The sequence below is a fragment of the Ooceraea biroi genome, chromosome 4 (genome assembly GCF_003672135.1).
Source record: "Ooceraea biroi isolate clonal line C1 chromosome 4, Obir_v5.4, whole genome shotgun sequence".
Lineage (NCBI taxonomy): Eukaryota > Metazoa > Arthropoda > Insecta > Hymenoptera > Formicidae > Ooceraea > Ooceraea biroi.
This window is the reverse complement of record NC_039509.1, coordinates 1,982,223-2,003,376: the sequence shown is the minus strand read 5'-3', so window position 1 is coordinate 2,003,376 and position 21,154 is coordinate 1,982,223. Positions and strand designations below refer to the sequence as shown.

Genomic DNA, 21,154 nt, shown 5'->3' with positions numbered 1-21,154 from the left:
AACGCCCACCGAGTCGTTTCCGAAGCATTTGAACCGAATGAGCATATTTACGTAAAGAAGGATGGAGGCTGTGAAGAAAGCAAAGGAGCGATTGAGACAGTATCCAACCCTCATAGCTCATTGCCACGAGTCAGCAGCGAAGTATGCGTCTTGTGTATTAGCGAAATCTAATTTGGAAAAGAACGCTTGCGCCGCGGAATTTAACGAATTGAAAAAATGTCTCGTTAAGGCTGCCGCTAGCAGTAATACAAGATTATAAACGTAGTCGAGGATCGAGGGAGTGTCTGATTTAATACCTTGAATCACCTTGAGTCGTGTAAAAATAGTGGATGCGAAATGAGTCGTTCGTTCTCGTCGTACTGCATGTCTGCGTTTCTTGTACGATTAGTCTTGATAGCGTATGCCGACTTTCACGACTCGAACTTCGATGTTCCGTACACGGATGTGGATTACAACGTGTTTACCGATGCGGCTAGATACGCACTGGAGCAACGGTCGCCTTTCGAGCGTCATACCTATCGGTACTCGCCGTTTTTGGCCTGGCTGTTGATACCGAACATCGTGGTCCACAGAGACTTTGGAAAGGTCCTGTTTTCCGTGATCGATATATTGATCGCGTTCCTAATTAGGGAGATTCTTGCGCGACAGAAGTGTAACAAGTTCATCAGAGACGTCTGTGCAGTTTTGTGGCTTTTCAATCCGTTAACGTTGGTGATCTCGACGAGAGGCAACGCAGACTCGCTCGCGGTGTTTTTAGTTATGCTCACGTTGGACTTGTTACAGAGAAACAAAATCGTAGCGGCCGGATTGTTACACGGAGTGTCCGTGCACTTTCGATTGTACCCGATGATATTCAGTTTGCCCATGTTCTTATCTCTGTCCAAGAACAATCGTTTTCTACCGAACAGGGATCAATGGAAGCTCGCGTTCAGTTGCGCGTTCTCCGTCTTTGCATTAACGGCCATAAGTTACTATTTGTACGGCTTTAAGTTCTTATACGAGAGTTTTCTGTATCATTTAGTGCGCAAGGATACCAAGCACAATTTCTCCGTGTATTTCTACATGCTCTATTTATCAGCCGATGAGGCTCAGAATTTGATTCTGAAGCTTCTCATGTTTTTGCCGCAATTGAATTTGTTGCTGATGTCGGCGTATTATTATTCGGAAAAGTCCAATTTACCGTTTGCGATGTTTGTTCAAGCGGCAATCGCGGTAATGTACAATCCGGTAATGACTTCCCAGTATTTCTTCTGGTTTCTGTCTCTGTTACCTCTGTGTCTGCCGAATATCAAGATGAGTATAACTAGATGCATTTGTTTAGGATGTTCCTGGGTCTTGAGTCAAGCCATTTGGTTATTCGCTGCTTACAAGCTGGAATTCCAAAGTTTTAATTCGTTCTACTTCCTTTGGCTCTCTGGCCTCCTATTTTTCTCCGTTAACGTAAAAGTTTTAGTAGACATTATTCGTCATTATAAAAGTTAGTTACAAGTACGCAATATTTGTCGCAGCAATATGCACGTTATTTCAAAATAAATTATTTCAAAACTCAATGTGTGTGTGTGTTTATCCTGACCTGATTTTTCTGCAATATTTTATTAGCTATATCAAGGTTCGCTAATGTAATACGCGACACAATATAATACGATATGAAATGGATACGTAATCAATAACTCGAAAACAAACATATAGTTACAGTATTTTCCAAGTTTCATATACATGTTACAATGATGTTATGTAAAGTTTTAATTAAAAAATTTTTTTAAAATAAATTAAAGCTTATTTCTAACTAGTCAGAAATTGAATGTCAGTTTTAGATGTCTCTGATTTCTAACATTGAACGTTGTAGCCTGATACATGTAAAGAGAAAGTTTATCTTAAAATATTACAACATTCTTTTTTGAATTTTTATCGCGTTAGTAAAATTTAGCTGCTGCAATTTTTTGTGCGTGTACGTATATTTTGTATAATCTTTTGTATAATCTTATCATTCTTAGAGATTATCTAGGGTAGTAGATAGCGGACTGTTCAAAAAACTTGAATTTATTTAAGTTTTAATAAAAAAGCACATATTATCTACAAGTCTGATTATTTATAAAGTATCACTTTCATTAGTCTACGCGGTACTCATATCGGCGGTAAAAATATCAGACGAGTTATAATGATTCTTAATTTTATTCTTTTTTGCAGGAATACAAAATACTTATTTACAGATAGCTTCGTAAAGTAATAGTGGTAGATTCTGAAAAGGAATGTAGATATATTAGTAATAATACAATAATAGTAAATCTTACTATAGTACTCTAGATTATCTGTGAGCAAGAGCATCTCTTGGATCATCTTCCGAGATATCCTTTTTTTTCATCGATTCGATTGTTCTAAGCTGCTAAATATTATGACGGTAATATTATTGGGTCATTTCTTGTCAGATTACACGAATAATGTCGTATAAATATCCTCGTGTAAATAATGTCTTGAAATATTTGTTGCGACAATCTTCGCAATACTTTGCAGATCATTATTAAAGATGTAAGAAAAGTACTCAAATTTTTATCGCATTATTGAAGTAGATATTTATTAATTTTTAAGTAAATTCTTTTGGTGTCTTTTTTCTCAATTTTTCAGTACAGCTACGTTTGATTTACATGAGATTGTATTCGTTTAGAATTTGCGATATAATGTACACTTCTCGGCAAGATTTTCGGAATGACACGAAATGGCCCAATCGATACGAGTCGAAAACTGAAATAGATCTTTCTCATACAACTACGGGTCGTTACGGCGGATGATGATGAAGTGCAACATATAAAAATAGCATTATTTTCTTTCATTGCTTTCATTACAGTTTGCTCAACTGTATGTTATATGAAGTAATCTATTTTATTTGTTCTCTCCCTTGGAAATGGATACACACACGTGATCTTCGTGAAACGCTTTGCGCGCACGTTTGCACAGAGATCAGTCGAATAACACCGAGATGAAGTTCCAAGCCTCGCAGGGAATGAAAGTACAGGCCACCGATCGAAGCGATTAAAATTATAAATAATTTTCCATCTTGACTGCGAGGCGCGGAAGTTACGGGAAAATGTTTTACATTATTCACAAAGCAATCCTCGTTTCGCTAAGCCTTCCCTGAAAATCATCGTCGATAGTATAATACAACGGAATCGTACGATTACGAGGGACGTAGAAGACTATATACTCGAGCAGATACGGCAAAGAAAGTCTCACTTTTCGAGGCACATACATGGAAAGTGTGCAAATTCATCGTTCTTCGCTATTCACGTAAAGTCGAGTACTTTGGAAAGTGTAGCGTGCTATTCGAGAACTCAGGAAGCGAGAGATGCAAGCGAATCTCTTAAGTAGATAATCTCGACAGATCCAATCCAATTTTGCATTTCTTCGGGAATCAAACGAAAATATCGTTTATGCGAGATACTCGCAGGAGATTTTCGCAGAATATTTTCTCGTTGACATCTTTCTGACAAGAATTTACGATTCGCCGGGATAATCGTGGTACTCTGGGTAAAATATGATAATATTTTCCAATAACAAGATGCTGAAATAATCATCGATTTTCTCAGCTTTATAATGTACATACTCTACATGAGTTGCCATTATTCAACGAACTTATAATTGTTATCGCTTTTACGGTTCGAGAAAAAATTGTAACGTCAAGTTTACCGTAGCATCGCAATTACTCCCCTTGACCCTGCACGTTGCTATTAAATAGAATGGTGTACCGATGCATATGTTAATGTGCCCTTTCAAGAAAACACGATTGACTCGGGAGCTCTTAGCATTTTCTTTGCAATGATGCAACGCTGGCCGCACAAAGATTATCGTGTTTTGTCCTGGCCTTACACAAAATGAGAAACACATAGACCGTTACGCGGAAGCGAGATACGATGTAATTTCCAATATATCGACGCGTCGATAATCGTGTACCGGATAAAAGAGTGAAAAAAAATAGAACGCTGTAATATTCGAAGTATGAATAACGAAAGAAAGAAAAAGAAATAAAAAAAAACGATATGCGCGAGAACAGAAGAAAACGCTATGGGGGAGCTACGTTATGGCAGATATTTAATAAAATATAATAACATCAGGGCGATATATACATCTTTATACTCTACGAAAAACATAAAATAAACGGCACTATAGTCGCTTAACAATAAGTACGTAAATGAACTATAAATAACGTGATGATAATAATTATCATTCTAACCGTCTTGCACGAATATGCGATCACCAATAAAAATTATATAATACATAAAATAATAATCGATTGCGTACATATATATATTGCTGAAGCTATAAAATCGTATTGCAAGTAAGAATTGCGGTTTTAACACATTCATAGGTATTACACTTTCAGGATGTGTGATTGATGCAACTGAAAAATTCTCACGATTTGTAACATGTGACTAATAAAGACACAGCATTTTTTCGATTACAATAAAATCATAAAATATTAATTATGTGATAATAACAATTAATTAATAATTTTGTACAATGTTTTACAAGGATATTTGTAATCGAATATATTTACAAAAATGACGTAAAATAATAATTTTCAGTTTTGAACTTGATGGAAAATTGTTAATTCGAGCTGCAGCAATCTCACACGAAAATGTAACACGCGTATATAAAAATAATAAAAATAATTAAAGCACTCAGTGAACGTGCACACAAATCATGCGATCACGTACAGGACGTAACTCGGATAATACACTTGTAATGTAACGTAAAATAAAATCTCTTTGGCTTTTTACGTTTTAAAAGAAATACTTGAAAAGAGATACGCTCCGCAAGAATGGGGGACTGCGTATTGCACAGAGCGTATCAGAAATTGCGCACGTCCTCCTAATAACAATTCCTTTCATGAAGTTGAAATTGACTTTTTGCACAGAAGAGATTGAATTGCACGTCGTTATTTATCACAACATATTCATTTTGCACGCAATTGCCGTTCGGCTTTGTATTAAATTTTCGTTAAAATACCGGCTCAAATTAAGCGCGAGATTAGGATCTATTCTTTCGCACGTTTGGCGTTTGATCGTCGAAAATCTCTGTTTAAACAGGACTTCTGGTGCAATTTATGTATTTACATCGTTGCAGGTCGTTCCCTCACTCGCGTGTAAATCAGGATCGCGGTTGGAGGAGGATCTCGCCGCGTAAAAACAAATGTATATCTGGATTAAGCTGAGGAATGGTAGGATACGAGTGATATCTACCGGCTCTACTGTGCGAGAAACATCGAAAATTCAAAGTAATCGTAATACCTTTTTGTACTTACGATATTCTTACGACAATATCATGCGCGTGTAGAATAAAGAAAAAAAAGCACAGCAAGAAGAAGAGTGAGACAGATCGCGCGGCCTCGATTGGATTCGTGAGACCTCGGTACGATATAAAACGAATAAAAAACGTGACGTACGTTAGCTATACTGGGATGAAGAATTATTGGCACACTGTCATATCGAAATAGATTGACCATTTTGCGTTGTAATAAAATTTTCAGACTCACGCATACATACATACACCGGGGAGTTCTTGCAATACCGCACCATGAATACGGTAAGCGTCCACGCTCGGTACCAGGACTTGTTACGAGTTGTCATGGTAATTTTTATTTTAAACTAACGTCACAGCGTTTATCACGTCTGTATCGGTTGATATTATATTAACGTTTAACCAGAATAATTTTCCTCGTATCTCGATACTGTGTGACACAGTCTGTGTCTCGTAAATAAAAAACTCACCAAAAGTGCATCAGTTTTAATCTTCATATTTAACGTATCGGAAGCACGTTATTGCAAAAAATCTTCGCTCATTCACTCTGTCGCATTCTGACACGGTCTCATTCATTCTATTTTCTCTCTCTCTCTCTCTCTCTTTCGATCGTTTTTAACGGAAGATCTTGTGCGAACATTGCATGTAATCTCTGTTGGCGTTTCTTATGCCTGTTTTTCTTTCCTCTCTTTTCCTTGTTTATTAATGCTACAGGTACATGCGAAGAATTCGGAATTCAATCTTAATTTAATCGATAGCGATAATTGCAATCGAGGCTCTGCGATACGAACGAGTAATGGACATGATATGTTACACATGTTCGAGCGTATTCTGTTTGATGTAACTTTAATTGAACGTCATTGCGAAATAAACTTTATTTTCGAATTGAAGGTTCACGTAAAATTTGGCAATTTTATTGCAAGTTCGACGTACATGTACGATGGAAAAAAAATCGAGAATGCGAATAACAAGGTACGATCGTTCCTAATTAATCCACATCGATGAAATCGAGTAACGATGTATGTCACGTTATACGTTTTCTTTTTTTATGAAAAGTGAATTTTTAGATTTGCTGATAACAAATTCGTGATGTCGCGACGTAAAAGTGTTCTTTTTCATAGTAAATTAATACGTTTCATATTTTTACTAGTGCGATGTTATTGTTATTGTTTCGATAGACGAATTTAGATTCCGTCGTTGGACAAAATCGAAGCTACATTCGTCAAAAGAAAATTTGACGAATTTAGCAGAAAAAAAGGTGAGAACCCTGTACTTATGCAATTGGTGTGTCCAGCCGCTTCCACTTTCAAACAACCGTTATTATAATGATAATTTAGCTATCGATATATGTTTCAAGATTTAGAGAGTACAAATTTAACCCGCTGTAAATAATAATTAATTAATTCATTAAAGCTATCAGTTCAGAAGGTTTACAGTAGTCGGCACACTTGATTCAAAAGAGATCGATTCTTGAAGAGTCTGCTCGACATTGCGCGTATGTACAGATGGTACTCCTAACAAAAGTTCTTGTTCTCGAGTAGAGTGACGAAATGTATTACCTTATACGAATATGTTTCTGCGTTTTGTGAAATTCTATCTTGTATAAATCACGTTGATTGCCGTCAACTTGACAGTATTGTACAATAACTAAAGTCTATAGTAAAACTCGTCAACATCAGTTTGATACGTAGTGGATATGTTTTGCTCGCGGTGTTATGATTTTCATCATGATTTAGACGAACATCGGCGGTCAAGTCGTGGTACAAGAATGTTTTTGTACACTACATATAACAATTTGTCGATGCAGATGACTGTACATCTTTACGATGTATACTGCTTGATCACGGGACTGGTTTATTCTTTCTTTATATATTTTTTTTATGTAAAAATTTATTTACTGGTGTTTTGTACGCATCTAATTTCTTCGATCAACAATTTCTGTGAATTAGTTTTACTCTTTAATTTGACTCTCTAGATTAGTTACGATAGCGCTTAACAAGTTCGAAATTGTGTCTCACTTATAATGATGCTTGCAAAACGGACATCTAACGATAAACAGTTGCGATAAATTTCCTCTGCTCCCGGAGAGTTTCTCCCGCGTGATCAATATCTTTTTTCGAAGCGACCGATTCGTTTTCAGAGTAGCGTTCTCCATTATTGCCGCGTTTTTCGCGCGAAGTATCGCGCCGGGCAAACGAAATGGGAGCGACAGATGCATCGACGTCGATTACTTGTTCCCGAGAGTACGCGAGAGTGCCGTTCCCAACGTATTAAAATGCAATCAATTATGTCGAATGCGTAATCAATCGGACAGTTCTGATTCCGTCTGAAAAATGATCATACACACGCACACGCATACACACGGAAGATACGTAACATAGAGCTATGCAGGGATGGCTACGAACTTTTTTAATATTCCCCGCTTACTGTTCCTCTATCCGTAACGGTGGCGGCCGTCAAGGAGACCGCGGAAGAAATTTAATTTTCGTCGGGAGAAGGATCTCGGTTGTCATCGAAATGAACGCGTTTCCACCTAGTAATTGAGCGAAAGTGATCATTCCGAATCCGGGATTCGCGACTTGAACTTTCAAGTCGAAACGTTCAGCCGCGATTTGTCGCGTCGTCGTCGCGAAATGCGTCGACAGATTCGCATGTAGACGCACGTACACTCGATATACGTTCTGAGAAAAAGCTTAACATCGAGAAAAATATGGGGGTATATATTATCTCCTATGTGTCGTGTTCAGTCGAATTCGAAATAGATTATACTCATGTATCCGCGGAACCGCGTCGCGCGGCACGCAGTAGCACGCAAAGAGAGAACGCTCATTCTCTAAAAAGTCACTTTCCTATTCACGAATTTTAGCCGGCTCGGTCCTTTTCACTCCGCGATTATAATGCGGGGAAAATCTGCGGGCGCGTACCTCGGAATGGTATACTTGCTGTGACATAATCAGACTTCATTAATTAATTAAAGCTAGCTCAGTTCACGCGCGCGATATTTCTGATCGACTCGATGTGGTCTTTTAATCCTTTAATCCCGTGCGTTTGTTGATTTAATTTGCATTTTAATTAATTTAAGCCCCCTCGGGGCTTAACGTGTTCATATAGTTATATCGCGCAACTCCGAAAGCTATTAAAAAAGAGATTTATATGTGTTTGCTATTTACGTTATGTTGCGTCAATATTTAAAAATGGTTGTAGTTTTGAGAATTCGGTTTTGGTTAAAAACGCGATGGTTTTTAAATAAATTACTATATTTGGACAATATAAAATTAAATGCACGCGTTAATTGACGAGAGATATATCCTACATGGCATCCTAAATGACATGGCAATGTGAGATTAATTAACTTCCGATGTATGGCATATGTCATTACGGGGGATCCCATTCCGAGAAATTATTTAGTTTTATTTTTGGATGCAGTTTAAACATGCTTTCACAAGCGTAGAGAATGCGATTCTCTCTTTGTGAGGAATTCTTTGTGTAAAAACGACCGAGTCGGCGGATAAACTTTGCGTAATAGTAGTAATAGGCCATAATTCCTAGTCGTAAAGTATGAAAAGTATCAACAAATTTGAAAAATCCTCGTTCCCCACCCCGTTAGGCAATTATAATATCTTCTTTCGTTATGCGAACGGGTTCGCTAAAAGGACTGTCGCTTACATTGCCTAGGAATTTGACTTTACAACAACGCGATCGCGCCACGCTACGTCCATTAGAAGATCCCCCGTTTCCTTGACTAAAGGCGAAGAAATTGATATAATTCAATTAATAATTGACAGATAACCAATTAATACGTATAGGATGGTCCTACGGCAGAGAAGGCGTAAACTCCTAAGATTCAAACGACATAAACTTTTTCTAATTTTAACATCGCCATTCGGACCATCCAGTACATTGATTGTAGTTACTTCTCGCGTGTATACCTCTTTTAATCTACGTTTTTCTCTTTTTTTTCTCTTTTGTTATAATAATAGAAATCGTGTGTATCTGTATGTATAACTTTTCGTGCCGAATGCACTTGCGATCGAGTTGCATGGCTTCCCCTTTGCTTTCTGTCGTCTGTACATTCGGCATTCGTGAGTACCACATTGCAAGCACGATATTTATATATGCATTATTCACCATTTTACACGCGCGCGCGCGCACGCACACACACGCACGCACACACACACACACACACACACACACACACACACGGTGTCCTGATGTACGCGCTCGAAGGTTCCGAGGTCTTAAATAGTTAACAGTAACATCGGCGTGAAAATTGTACAGAATGATCGAATGATGCGCGAGAAGCGAAACCCCGGATGGATGATTCGCGGATATCTGTCAACGGCTTTCATCGATCATTTCACGCGTCGACGAGATCGCAATTAACTACCATCCACGTGAAGTATAAGAGACTTTGCTATTACTACCACACTCGATGTAGTCTTGAAGGCTTAATTAAAATATTGCATTTCTCTCTCTCTCTCTCCCTCTTTTTGTCCTATTTAGTTTAATAAATGGAACATTTACATATTACGGGCGTATTTAATACGAAACTTAATACATGACGAGAGCTTGCAAGTAATCTCTAACGAGTAATTTAATTAAAAATGAGGTGTTCATGATAAAAATGCGAATATAAATATTAAATTCTCAAGATGTGTCTATTAAATCATAGATACGAGTGATTCTCTTCAGGTGGATGACGGCTAATTATTAGAATGTTAGCACATTCGGTGCGTTAATACTAGATTAAAGCCTTGTTCACGTCGCGATACCGCCAATACGTCAGAAGGATAGAAATCATCGTTTACTGCGAGGAGTCGAGCCGTACAATTCTTCGTCTTGTTTGCGAACGTTTTCGCAAAGGAGAGACGAGGCTCGCATCCTTCGCGTCATACGATTTCCATCGCTTCAGGAGGAAACATTCGTCGTCGCGAGGTTGCTTCTCGCGAAGTGAATTATGCACATAGTGGTTCACAGTTACAAAACTAACTAAATCTTACGAGATACGGTGAGCAATAATTCCAGATATGTACAGAAGTTATGTTACAGACGTTACAATATAAAGATATCGCCCGACGACGCGAGTGCGGACGCGCACTCGCAGCCGCGGGATTTTTAGCTTCTCAACGTGCGACGATCGGTATCGTTCAATAATTTCCTCGTCAATTCGGTATCAATGCGAATCGTCGAGAATTCCTCGCGCGGATTTCATCGCGTCCCGACGACGCGGGACGACGCGCGTACGGCCCAGTCTGTAGTGTGCAGCCTTCGTTTTTGAAATTGTCTTAATAATTGATAGGCTACCCTGTTTCGTTATCATTATGAATGATATTCCCCTTATGTCAGCTCTCTGTACATCGCCATTATTTTTTCAGGATACGATTTTTTCGGTCGCACTGTAATAACTCGAGGATTTGATCGCGCTGCGGATCGTTGGCCGAGAAAAGGCAGATGAACGAAGAATCCTATGATTTTATTCAAGTCACGTTGCATAACATTTTAGAGCAATTTTCAACGTCACTTTTGTGAGCTTTCAGATTTTTAAGGCTGAAAATAAATCATAAAATCGGTAACACATTTTGTAAACCATATTGACTTATTGTTAGCTTTACTTCTTTTATATCATGATGTCATCATATTTTCTATTTCAAAAAATATTTAAAAAGTGGCCATTGAATTGTGATTTAGATCCGAAAGTAAAAAAGTCATAGCAAACTGTAAAACCTATAAGGAGCTTAACTCAAGTTCTATCCTTGGATCTTTCGTACATCTTTCAACACACGGCAACGAACTACTACAGCGAATCAAAATGGAAAGGATATACACTGAGAAAATAATATAATAACTTAACGTGACACGAGTGCAATTGAGCGCGAATTCAATCGCGCGCTTTCGTTCTCTCTATTTTGAAAAAAATTGCGCGACGAAATCGCGACATCGATGGACGCCGCGCTCGTATATTTTTCATTACGTTTCGTTTTATATGTATATAATAATAATCATTTATCAATAGTTATTTACACGAAGCCGTCCCATCCCGCGCGAACGAGCTTATTTCAAATAGAATTCGCTTTCACGTAGTGCCGTCAAACTATATATAGGCCCTATGCATCATATTGACAACAGGTGTATAATATATTTATATATATATATAATATATGTATATTTATATATATATACCTAATGATTTTTCGCTATCTATTTTACAAATGCGAACAACCGCAAAACACACGGTGTCGATTCCTTCACGCGGACTCACGCTATCATACCTGTCCGTCGCACGTGGAACTTGAGGCCGGAGGAAACGCGAAGTCACGGACCTATCGCGACTTACCGTCGTCGTGTAAGCCGCGTGACCACCGCGGCGTCATCGTTATCCTTAACGTGCGCCCTTAGTCCGCAGGATGCTGCGCGAGAGCATCTTTTACAAGCTAATCTCTCTGTGTTTTATTTCTTCCTACAAATACAAAAAGGCAGCGCGACACAGTAAAACATCGAAGTGGCAGCCGAGGCGCTCTCGTTACGGCAGGTTTACGCTTGACATTCGTTGCGTTTGTGTTCGACAGTACGTAACGCGTGTAATGCAAACGCCGAGAAATCTCTCGGATGTTGCACCGCAAGAGAGGAAACACTAACGAGCAGCGGCGTAACTCCGGTAAAACAAAATTCACAGCGCGAGCTCCTACGGATAGAAAAATATCTTGAAATCACTTAGCTTGTTTTTATATTCAGATCTTGTAAAATATATTTGGAGAGTTAAACGTATTGTTTCAAGTAATGTTAAGCTCACCAAACACGTGTGTGATTGTTGCGAGGAAAAATAAGATTCAAACTCTGCTGCTGCCCCATTGCGCGTTGCACCTCTGCCTTGCTGGCAGTCTAGGTAGAATTGTCACGCTGTAAATGTCAGGTGCAAACCCGGTCTTCCGGTCCGGTCCGCGTCTCGCACGAATTACCGGGGAAACGGCGCACTGCGGTGTAAAAGTCTGTTTCAGCTTGAGACGAGATCTCGGCAAAATAATCCGTGTCGTCGATTGTGGCGACGTTTCACCCGGTAATCGGCTGCTACCACCGCGACAGCAACAATTCGCGACGTGATTCGTTTCCGGACCATCCGCCTCACGTCGCTCTCCGCTCGCGAGCGAGACTTATTAAACGCTTATTACATAGAAGATCTAAAGTACGTCAATAGAAGATTGTCGATACCGAGTGGTCTGTTTTCGCCACCGAAGAGAGTACCCTCGATCCACGAACCCAACCATCGCCTTCCCCTTATCCGTACCCTCCCCCGAGCACACTACTCACAGCGCTCTTCCTTTCCAAATCTAATCGCTTCGATCCAGAAGGGGAGAGTGCGTCCGTTTCCTTCGAGATGTCAACGTCCTTTTCGTACCGGCCGTCTCTCCTGCGTTACATTCACTATCGTAGCGAGATAATTTGATTTCGTGCGCAGTCCTGGCGGCAAGCGTATTAACGCGTACGAGTCGTCCGTCGACGATATTTTTCCGCGACGGATATTTTTTCTCCCATTTGCATGAGAGAGCCTTCGACTCGTGCCGATTCCCTCGATTTACTCCACGCTGTTCCGCGCGGTCCTCGCAAGATCGACGAACCCTGTCGATGCGAAATCGATGCGAAGCTGACGCTCAAACGACGGTGGAGGATGTCCTTCGATCGTTGCTCGACGAAGCCTCCGGCAGACTCCACGCACCGAACATCTTTCGCGCGTCCTTCCAGCCGATATTCTCGGGGATGTATCTCATCTCTTGATACGCGGCCGCAGCTACCCCGTCCTGGACGCGTTCCTGGACGTGGACCGGTCTCAGGATGTCGACCGTGCTCTGCGCCGTTCCCCCGTAATCCCTCCTTTTCGTCAGCAGCCTCGTCGTGACGTCCGGCCGCGACTTCCTCAGGGTGACGTCCGATTCCCACGGACTGCTCGAGGATCTGGAACAGGTTCTAGACGCGTACGTCGAATCGTCCACGCGTCCATCTCGATGATGATGATGATGATCCCAGACTCTCTCGTTCATTCGCTTACTCATCTCGTGCTGGAAGTTCGCGTGACGTTGCCGCATGAGCTCCCGATGATCTCTGCTGGCCTGTCGCAGCTGCCGGAGCACCAGCTCGATGTATTTGAGCGCCTCGCCGTTCTCGGCCATTCGTTGTGCCCGGTCCTTGACCCTGCTGGGACCTCCGCTGTCCACTGACCTTTGACCCAGAAGTCGCTCGCATTCCGTTCTATAACGTTCCGTAACGTCGCGAGCGTAATGGGTCTGATCGTAATAATATTGGCTTCGTTCGGATCCGTCAACGAGGCGCTGTCGTGCGTCGCAGGTCATTGTCGTTGTCGTCGTCGGTCTCGAGCGTGGACTTAGCGAATAGCGGGATGCCCCAAGGCCACGGCCGAGTTCGAAGGTGGTGGTTTCAGTTAGGCCCGAGTATCGACGGTTCTAATTCGGGTAAATCCCCTGGCCTCATACGTGCGTTGCTAACGTGCCCACCGCGGACGTGCGTTTCACCGTCGCCATGGCGCCGTTGGGGCCACCGGTGATGTAGTGCGCTGACAGTGGGGCCTGCAAAATAGAAGAGCATACGGGCTCCTGTGAGTTACATTGTCAACAATTCAACTCTGCATCACTCCTCCCCCTTGCAAACGCTGGTTTGCTTCTATTTTGATATTTCTCCCTTTAGACTGAACGAGAAAGAATTATGTAATCCTCTTTTCAATAAATTATTGTGTCCGTGTGTGTTTTTAGATTTTTATTTTAAATTCTTTGAAAATTTCAAGCTATTCAAACTATGAACTCGAATAGTACAAAAACGGATTAAAAAAAACTTTAAATAATTAGTAAAAGTTTAAAAATTATGCAAATCGATGTATTATTAACATTGTGTTTCATTATATATAATTAACACTTATATTTAATTATATCAATTTTATAAAAATACAAAATCGATCTCAAATGGAGTAGAGTTTCCATTTGTATCCATTAACTAATAAAGCTTTAAATAGCATAAAAATTGTATTATACGATATGAAATATAACGCGAGTAATATGCAAGCGAAAAAGTGGTATTTTAAGCTATATTTATTCTCAGTTTTAAAAATAAAAGAATTTGTGAAACCATGTAACTGTAAATTTCAGCTTACGTTATTACACCATTTTTTTCTATGATTACGAAGAAAAAATTGGAAATTTTACATTACGCGTACGTAGTAATTAGCATTGCATCTTTCTAGACATGTCTATTAACGACTTAATCAACTAATCTGCTTAATGGCTCGCATCATGCTTATTGCATTATCCAATTTTGTTTCTTCCGTTTACACTGCGCCAATTGCAATCGTACATAGTTAGCGCGCGCTTGATTAACAAAAAGATAAAGTTCAAAAAGATAAATACATATTTCATCAGCTGGCTTAAAAAAAATAGAAATCGGATTTTACCTTCATTACCCATGCACAACCGTCTACTAAAACCCATTCTTTCAAGCTAGCGTGCTTGCGCATTCCAAGATTGATCCGGATCACTGGTGAACCTCAAGCGTGGACCACGAGGCCAACTCACCTGATCATTAAATCGTTAATCCGCTATCTCGCTTTGCGTGTCACATCTCCACGAGACGTGCAAGGCGACGTGCGCGAAAGGCGGAAGCAATTTGGGACGGGAATACGTGCGACTGGAAAGTTGGAATGGCCATAAGGGAAAGAATTAGCGTTGCGAAATAAAAGTAGCGCGCGCGCAGTTGCAATGGCTTTGCAATATTGACAGTTCGCCCCCGACCTACTCCAAGTTGCACGAACCTCCGTGGCACTACGGGGCCTGTTAGGACGGAGGACGGCGGGGTGTAACTACGTTTAGGAATTTGACACACATTCACCATTGTACCAACCTGCGGGCCAGCGCCGTTCAAGGTATTCAAGCTATTCATTCTCATTGCCTGCGTGTAGGGCGGCGGTGCCGGCGTGACTCCCGGCACGGCTGTGTGCGGCGCGTGTCGGAGCTGCTCGGCCGCTGACATTCTGTGTTCGTTTGTAAGAAAGAAATGCAGAGTTAGTGATGGGAAATCGGATTTTTTCCTCGATCTGGAATTTAAACCAGACAGAGAGAGAGAAAGGGAAAAACAGGGGATGCAAACAGTAACTAAATCTAGTGAGCCAGTGTCGAGTTGTAGTTTCTATTTCTGTTCATTTGTATCTCAGGTATCGTGAATATTCTGGCATTTTCATCAATATCGACGCATTGTTCTGGATACAAATAGATTCAGTTATCGGCAATAAAAGTAGCTCGTAACGAAAACAAAATAGATGAAAGAATGAAGTTCGAGCTGAAGAATGTGATACATATCAAACTCTATCTGCAAATTATTACTCGTTTACTTTTACGACAAGTGTTCGGCAGGTTTGATGATATCTCCAGATATCTCCATTCCATGTATCATTCTTAGAAATACATCTATAAAGCATATATCCAATAAATGTAACCGAGCTACTTATGATGCTTAGTGCAGGGAGATCGACCATTGTGTAAAAGAGAACAGAGAGATGCTATGTGCGCGTGGACTGAAACTGAATCCGAATCGTGCTTCAAGAGAGTGGGTTTCAAAGTTTCGATTTCAGCACTCGGCTTCATTTCAAAGCGTTCAAATCATTGCGAAACATTTCTCTGCGATTTCTGCTCCTTTTCCTGCTTTGGAAGGAGGAAGGGTTTCAGGCAGACTTCTCTGCATCGGCAGTCGGCCAGCTTTTGTCCTACAACTATGCTATAACCGCGAACCTGAACTGAGGCCATAACGAGTTCGCTTCGTAGTTTCGGTTCTCGGATCGAAACTAGATTCCAAAAGACTCGCATCGCTTCGATTCGTGTTCGAGCCTGTTCGACTTGGAGACAGTTTCGGGTCCGGATCCGGAATTGAAACAAAACACGTGAAGTTGTTACTGTTTGTATCTCCAGCCGAGGAAAGTATACGGAAAGAGAGGCAGGCACGTACGAACCAGATGCGAATGGTGAAGCGTAAGACTCTATATCTAAACGTGATAGCGAGATACTTTGATATTTCCTGGAGATCATCTCGCGCTAGGAGAGTATAAAATTTTCAAAGGAAAATCACGAGACGCAACAAAACAGGAATTTTACGAATTCTTCGGAAAATAAGATGCTCGATTCGACACGCGGTATAGACATAATTTGCGCGAATGTAATGTAAAATGAACGGAATTCGCACTCCGTTTCCGGTGGAATTTCCTCGATCTCTCTCTTTCTCTCTTCTTTTATCTCTTTTTTTCTTAGTTGATTTTTTAATCTCTTCACGAGCCTCCATAATATTTTTAAGCGAGAAGAACATTTCCGGACGTCGGCGCGAGCCGCAACATCGCGTTCCGCTCTCATATCTAATTTAGCCGTTCACCACGAGCGCATTCCCGGCACGTATGGCGCGAGATTCCCGCGCGCGGAGATGACAAGAAGTGTCGCGCGATGCTCTCACGTTGTATGCGTGAATGGAACGTGCCGCCGTCTAAGGTACCCGATCAATGGCACGAGCCAATTATAATTAGTCCAAGGCATCTCGTGCGAGGCATCTCGATCTACGGTTCGCCCGACTATGTTGACACTTTCAGAAATTTTGGAACTTTGATCGAGCGTAAGCCGGGTTACTACTCCTCGGTTTACACTGAAGAGCTATTACGCTAACGGCAACTATCGCACTTCGCAGATCGATCGCATCGCGCGCCTCGAGTCAACCGTTTGAGGAAAGACAAATGAGATAATCATGATAATGCGTGACGGCATCGACAAGAAATGTTGCACCTGCATATTGCGTTTTTACACTCGTAGTTTCATTTTGTAGAAATGTTTCATCAATGGAGAGAGTAATTACATGTTTTATTACATGTAATATTGCAGATGTACAGCTTCCACACAATGTACGTTAATATTTTTATGAAAACCTTCGGATTCTGTAATTTTTCAGAAAATATTAAAATATAATTCTCTGGAAAATTGATATTCCTGCAGTTACAATATTTGTCATCGATATCGTTGATTCAATAACGAAAACAAATTCTCCGAGTTTGACTTCGCAATGCTACTCGATCGTGAGGAGAACTACTGAATTGTGTGCGATCAAAGATTTCTTTCTTTTGGTCGAGAACGATACGGAAAGATATATCGTGTACATCTTACCTGAGGTAGGGATTGCCATATGTCGCGGAAAATCGCGGATCGATCACCGGCGTTGTCTGTGGGGTCGAAGTGCCCAGATTGGCCGAGCTGAGCCCAATTTTTTTCGATGACAGAATACCGCCCGACGGTATCCTGCTCAAAGACTCACGCGAGGCGCCCACGCTCTGTGTCGTTGGCGGCATGTAATCGCGGGTGTAATCAACGTATGGCACGTAACCGTTGTTGTTACTGCCATCCTACAGAAACACATGTCACAATTTCATATGTAATATTACAATCAAAAACGTAAGATCAGTAAGATTTATTTGCGAATCTATGATGATGAAAATGTCGAATGCAGACATGTTTCAAGACGCACAGAGTGGACAATGAAAACGCTTACGTTATTCTTCGGCGGGAAGGAGGGCTCGGTGTAATCGGCGCTATAACGATAACCGGATAACGGATTCGGCACCGGCCCAGCAAGTGCCAAGGCGTTTACTCCTCTGGTGCTTCCTTCCCCTTCACTGTCAAGGGCCGTGACACTTTCCGCGTTGCTGACACTAGATCCCGCTCGGATGTCTGCTTTGACATCTGAGAGGTTGCTGCTTCTATCGCTTTCCCTATATCGATCAGCGTTGGAATCCGTCTCTTCTGTACAGACAAGAAAAAAAAATATTACAAATGATATAACGCGTGCAATTGACGTGAACGCAGGTGTCTAATGCTAAAAATTACGTGGCGTGTAATACAATTTGGTAGGACGATATCGTTTACTCTAAATTTATCATTTCTTTAAGATTTCTTTCTGTTTATATTCAAAACAACATGCACCTTTTAGAAATAATTACTCACGCATATCGGTCTCCTGAGTCTGCGTTGTCCGCGGTCGTGGCTGCTTAATACGATCGCGACATTGTAGAATGAGTAAGATTATGACGCCAACCAGAATCACACAGATGACCAATCCACCGATGGCCAAGATTAGTTGCCAATCGACTGGAATCAACGCTAAGCGTCACAGTCTGGTTAAAATCTTGTTTGCCAAATGAAGAGCAATGTGCGCTACTTATTACTATGGTTGCAATAAAAATTGCAGTCTAACGAGATTCAATTTCAGATGTCGTGTGGATTAATTTCAGTAGTCATGTGAATTTATCTCGAAACGTGTAGAATCTAAGTAGATTTATTTTAATTATTCAAGAGAAAAGAATGTAAAATTATATTTGTCAACTTACGTTACTTTTAATACATTTCTCTTTCCATAAACTTGTCTTTTCTAGGATAAAGTGAAGTAATTGAAATTAGACAATGCAAGCAACTTATAACGTCTAATGTACGTTTAACGATGAGTCACTTATTGAACTCTTCTATTCGATCGCGCTGAAGCGACGGCTAAAGTAGTTTGCAAATCATTAACCGGAGAGTTGGCTGCGCAAATGAGCTGATCTAGAATCTCTCTGATCCTTTAGAAGTACGAACGGCGACAAAGCTTTCCACCGCGACCGCATTACTGTTACAAATTGTGATCTCTCGGGGCATTGTGAAACTTCTGTTGCAGTAGGATTTAAATTATTACGTTATTCAAAAATATCTCGTTTGTTTCCGCGCGGCAATAGATCCATATATCGAAATGGCACGAGCATTACGTCCGTAACAAATAAAGATGTAAATCCTTAGTCTCGAGCAAACAGCAAAAAAAACAGTTAAAAAAGTACTTCAAATATTACAAATAAATGATAATGAATATAGTTGCGCGAACATTCAGCTACTGGACGAGCAAAATATCTAAATATTTCACTTGTTTAGCTCTTGAATATACGCGAAACACTCGCTGTATTTCGCCGGTGTTATCTCCCGAATATACGCTGTTAAGGCTCTGGCAATATTTCAAGCCCCTAATCACGCTTAAACTACTTTACGTACTTTCAATCTGCTTTGGGAAAGTAAATCGATCTATAACACGCCGTTATGTACATTCATCGGGCTTACATTTGCCTCTATGAATTCTGTATATTTTTGAAGAGAAGAACGGATTTATGATATAATGCATGATTTAATTGTTTATGATGCTGCAATATCGTAAATAATTTGCTGCGTATATGGATGTATACATCCATTTATAAATACTAGATTATTTTTTTGAAGAGTTGATTCCTCAGTGAACACAAAAGCAATGTTTTAAAATAACAATATTCGTAATCAGTTTTCATAAAAAGTATTAATGCCACTAAAATAATAGAAATATTTCTTCCTTAACGCGTTTGATTTCTAGGCAAATATTGTACAAAATAGTATTTACATTGGATTGATCGGAAAGTCGGTGCGGCTTTTAAATTAATTTAAAAACTAATACAAAGTTTCGCTATTTTTTGAAGTGTGCTGGGAAAAAGCACACGGATTTTCCGGTCGAATCAATATGTGCACACAACATGTATGTATATTATATGTGTGTACAGGTACACAGGTACAATTTTTTCTCAGTGGTTCACTATTAGCTCGTATCTCCTTTTTGTTTGGTCTGTGCGACGCTACACAACGACTTTTCATAATAGTTAATGTAATAATATCGTCCGATCGTAAAATTAACTCTCACGTCTACTGCCGTCGAAGCCGATATCTTTTCTTCATTTTAACGACTGCTGGACGAGATAATACAAGCGTGAGTTATGTACGTCTGACATCCTCCGCGCGCCTGAAATTACATGTTTACGACGTCGGTGTCCTTGAATTACGAGAACTGCATCGAAACCGATGCGATCGATGCCATTATTTTTTACACCGAGAGTACTTTACACTCTAGTTATTATCATTTACGCTATTATTACACGGTAATGGCTCCTAATACGTGCTTTGTTCCTAACATCAACGTTTATTACGTACGATACCTCAAGCATGACTATCAAATGATCTCAATTCGCTTTTACGTTATTTTCAACCGTTTTTTATAAGTTGTAATCGTTTCAATAATATTAATACTCTAAAATTAATGCTTTCGTAAAATGGATTCTTTAGAAATTCTTTCTTATAAACGCGTTAAAATCGACCGCCATCTTGTGACGTCATTTTTTCAATTGTTGGTTAATTTGCGTTCTCGCGTCTTTTTATTCATCTCCAACGAATTTTGTTTATAAATGAGACAAAAGTATCGATTTTAGCAACAAGCGATTGTTTCGAACATAGTATTTGCTTTCCTTACCGACAATTAGTGCTCCCTTGATACGTAGAATCGATATTAATTTCGTTTCGTTCGGGAACTTCTCGCGTCGCGTAGTCGCGATTACGTGATCAAGATTTTTCCGGTTCACATCGAGCGTCGCCATTAAACAACCGAATCGCGATCGCTCCGCGTTCTCACGCCTTTTTACGCGTTCCGGGTGAAGTCTGCGTACAAATTTGTATCGAAATTACCGAATCTAGTGACGAACGAACCTGTGTGAAGTTAGCACCCCATTTTTGAACTTTTGAAATTCTAAAAGTTGTTCCAGGTTGTTCTAGACTTGTTCCAAATTGTTCCAGAAGATCAAATTTATATAATAAAACTTTTCGCGGAAAATTGAAAAAAACAATTTTTTTACCTGGCACCCCATTTTTCGAAAATCAAACTTTTAAAGGTTGTTCCAGGTTGTTCTAGTTGTTCTAAACATTGTTCCAAAGTATTAGATTGATTGGTCAAAACCTTTACGAGATATCGA

General features: G+C 40.2%; 3 protein-coding genes across 3 annotated transcripts in view; 2 read left to right on the top strand and 1 right to left on the bottom strand.

The window, feature by feature from the left end:
• The first annotated feature begins 24 nt into the window (after nt 1-24).
• LOC105283830 lies at nt 25-276 on the top strand. The gene has a single exon (XM_011346901.3). It carries the CDS (start codon nt 62-64, stop codon nt 257-259), a length of 198 nt encoding a protein of 65 aa, XP_011345203.1. The 5' UTR covers nt 25-61; the 3' UTR covers nt 260-276.
• A 34-nt stretch (nt 277-310) lies between these two features.
• LOC105283833 (GPI mannosyltransferase 1) lies at nt 311-1,550 on the top strand. Its single transcript, XM_011346902.3, has one exon. It carries the CDS (start codon nt 337-339, stop codon nt 1,480-1,482), a length of 1,146 nt encoding a protein of 381 aa, XP_011345204.1. The 5' UTR covers nt 311-336; the 3' UTR covers nt 1,483-1,550.
• Nucleotides 1,551-2,153: 603 nt separating this feature from the next.
• LOC105283839 (irregular chiasm C-roughest protein) overlaps nt 2,154-21,154 on the bottom strand; it is a 37,858-nt gene continuing 18,857 nt past the window's right edge. The window contains 6 exon segments of the mRNA XM_026968983.1: nt 2,154-13,663; nt 13,760-13,868; nt 15,190-15,319; nt 17,481-17,716; nt 17,863-18,113; nt 18,315-18,470. Of these exon segments, the coding sequence (XP_026824784.1) occupies nt 12,939-13,663; nt 13,760-13,868; nt 15,190-15,319; nt 17,481-17,716; nt 17,863-18,113; nt 18,315-18,470 (1,607 nt within the window). The 3' untranslated portion in view covers nt 2,154-12,938.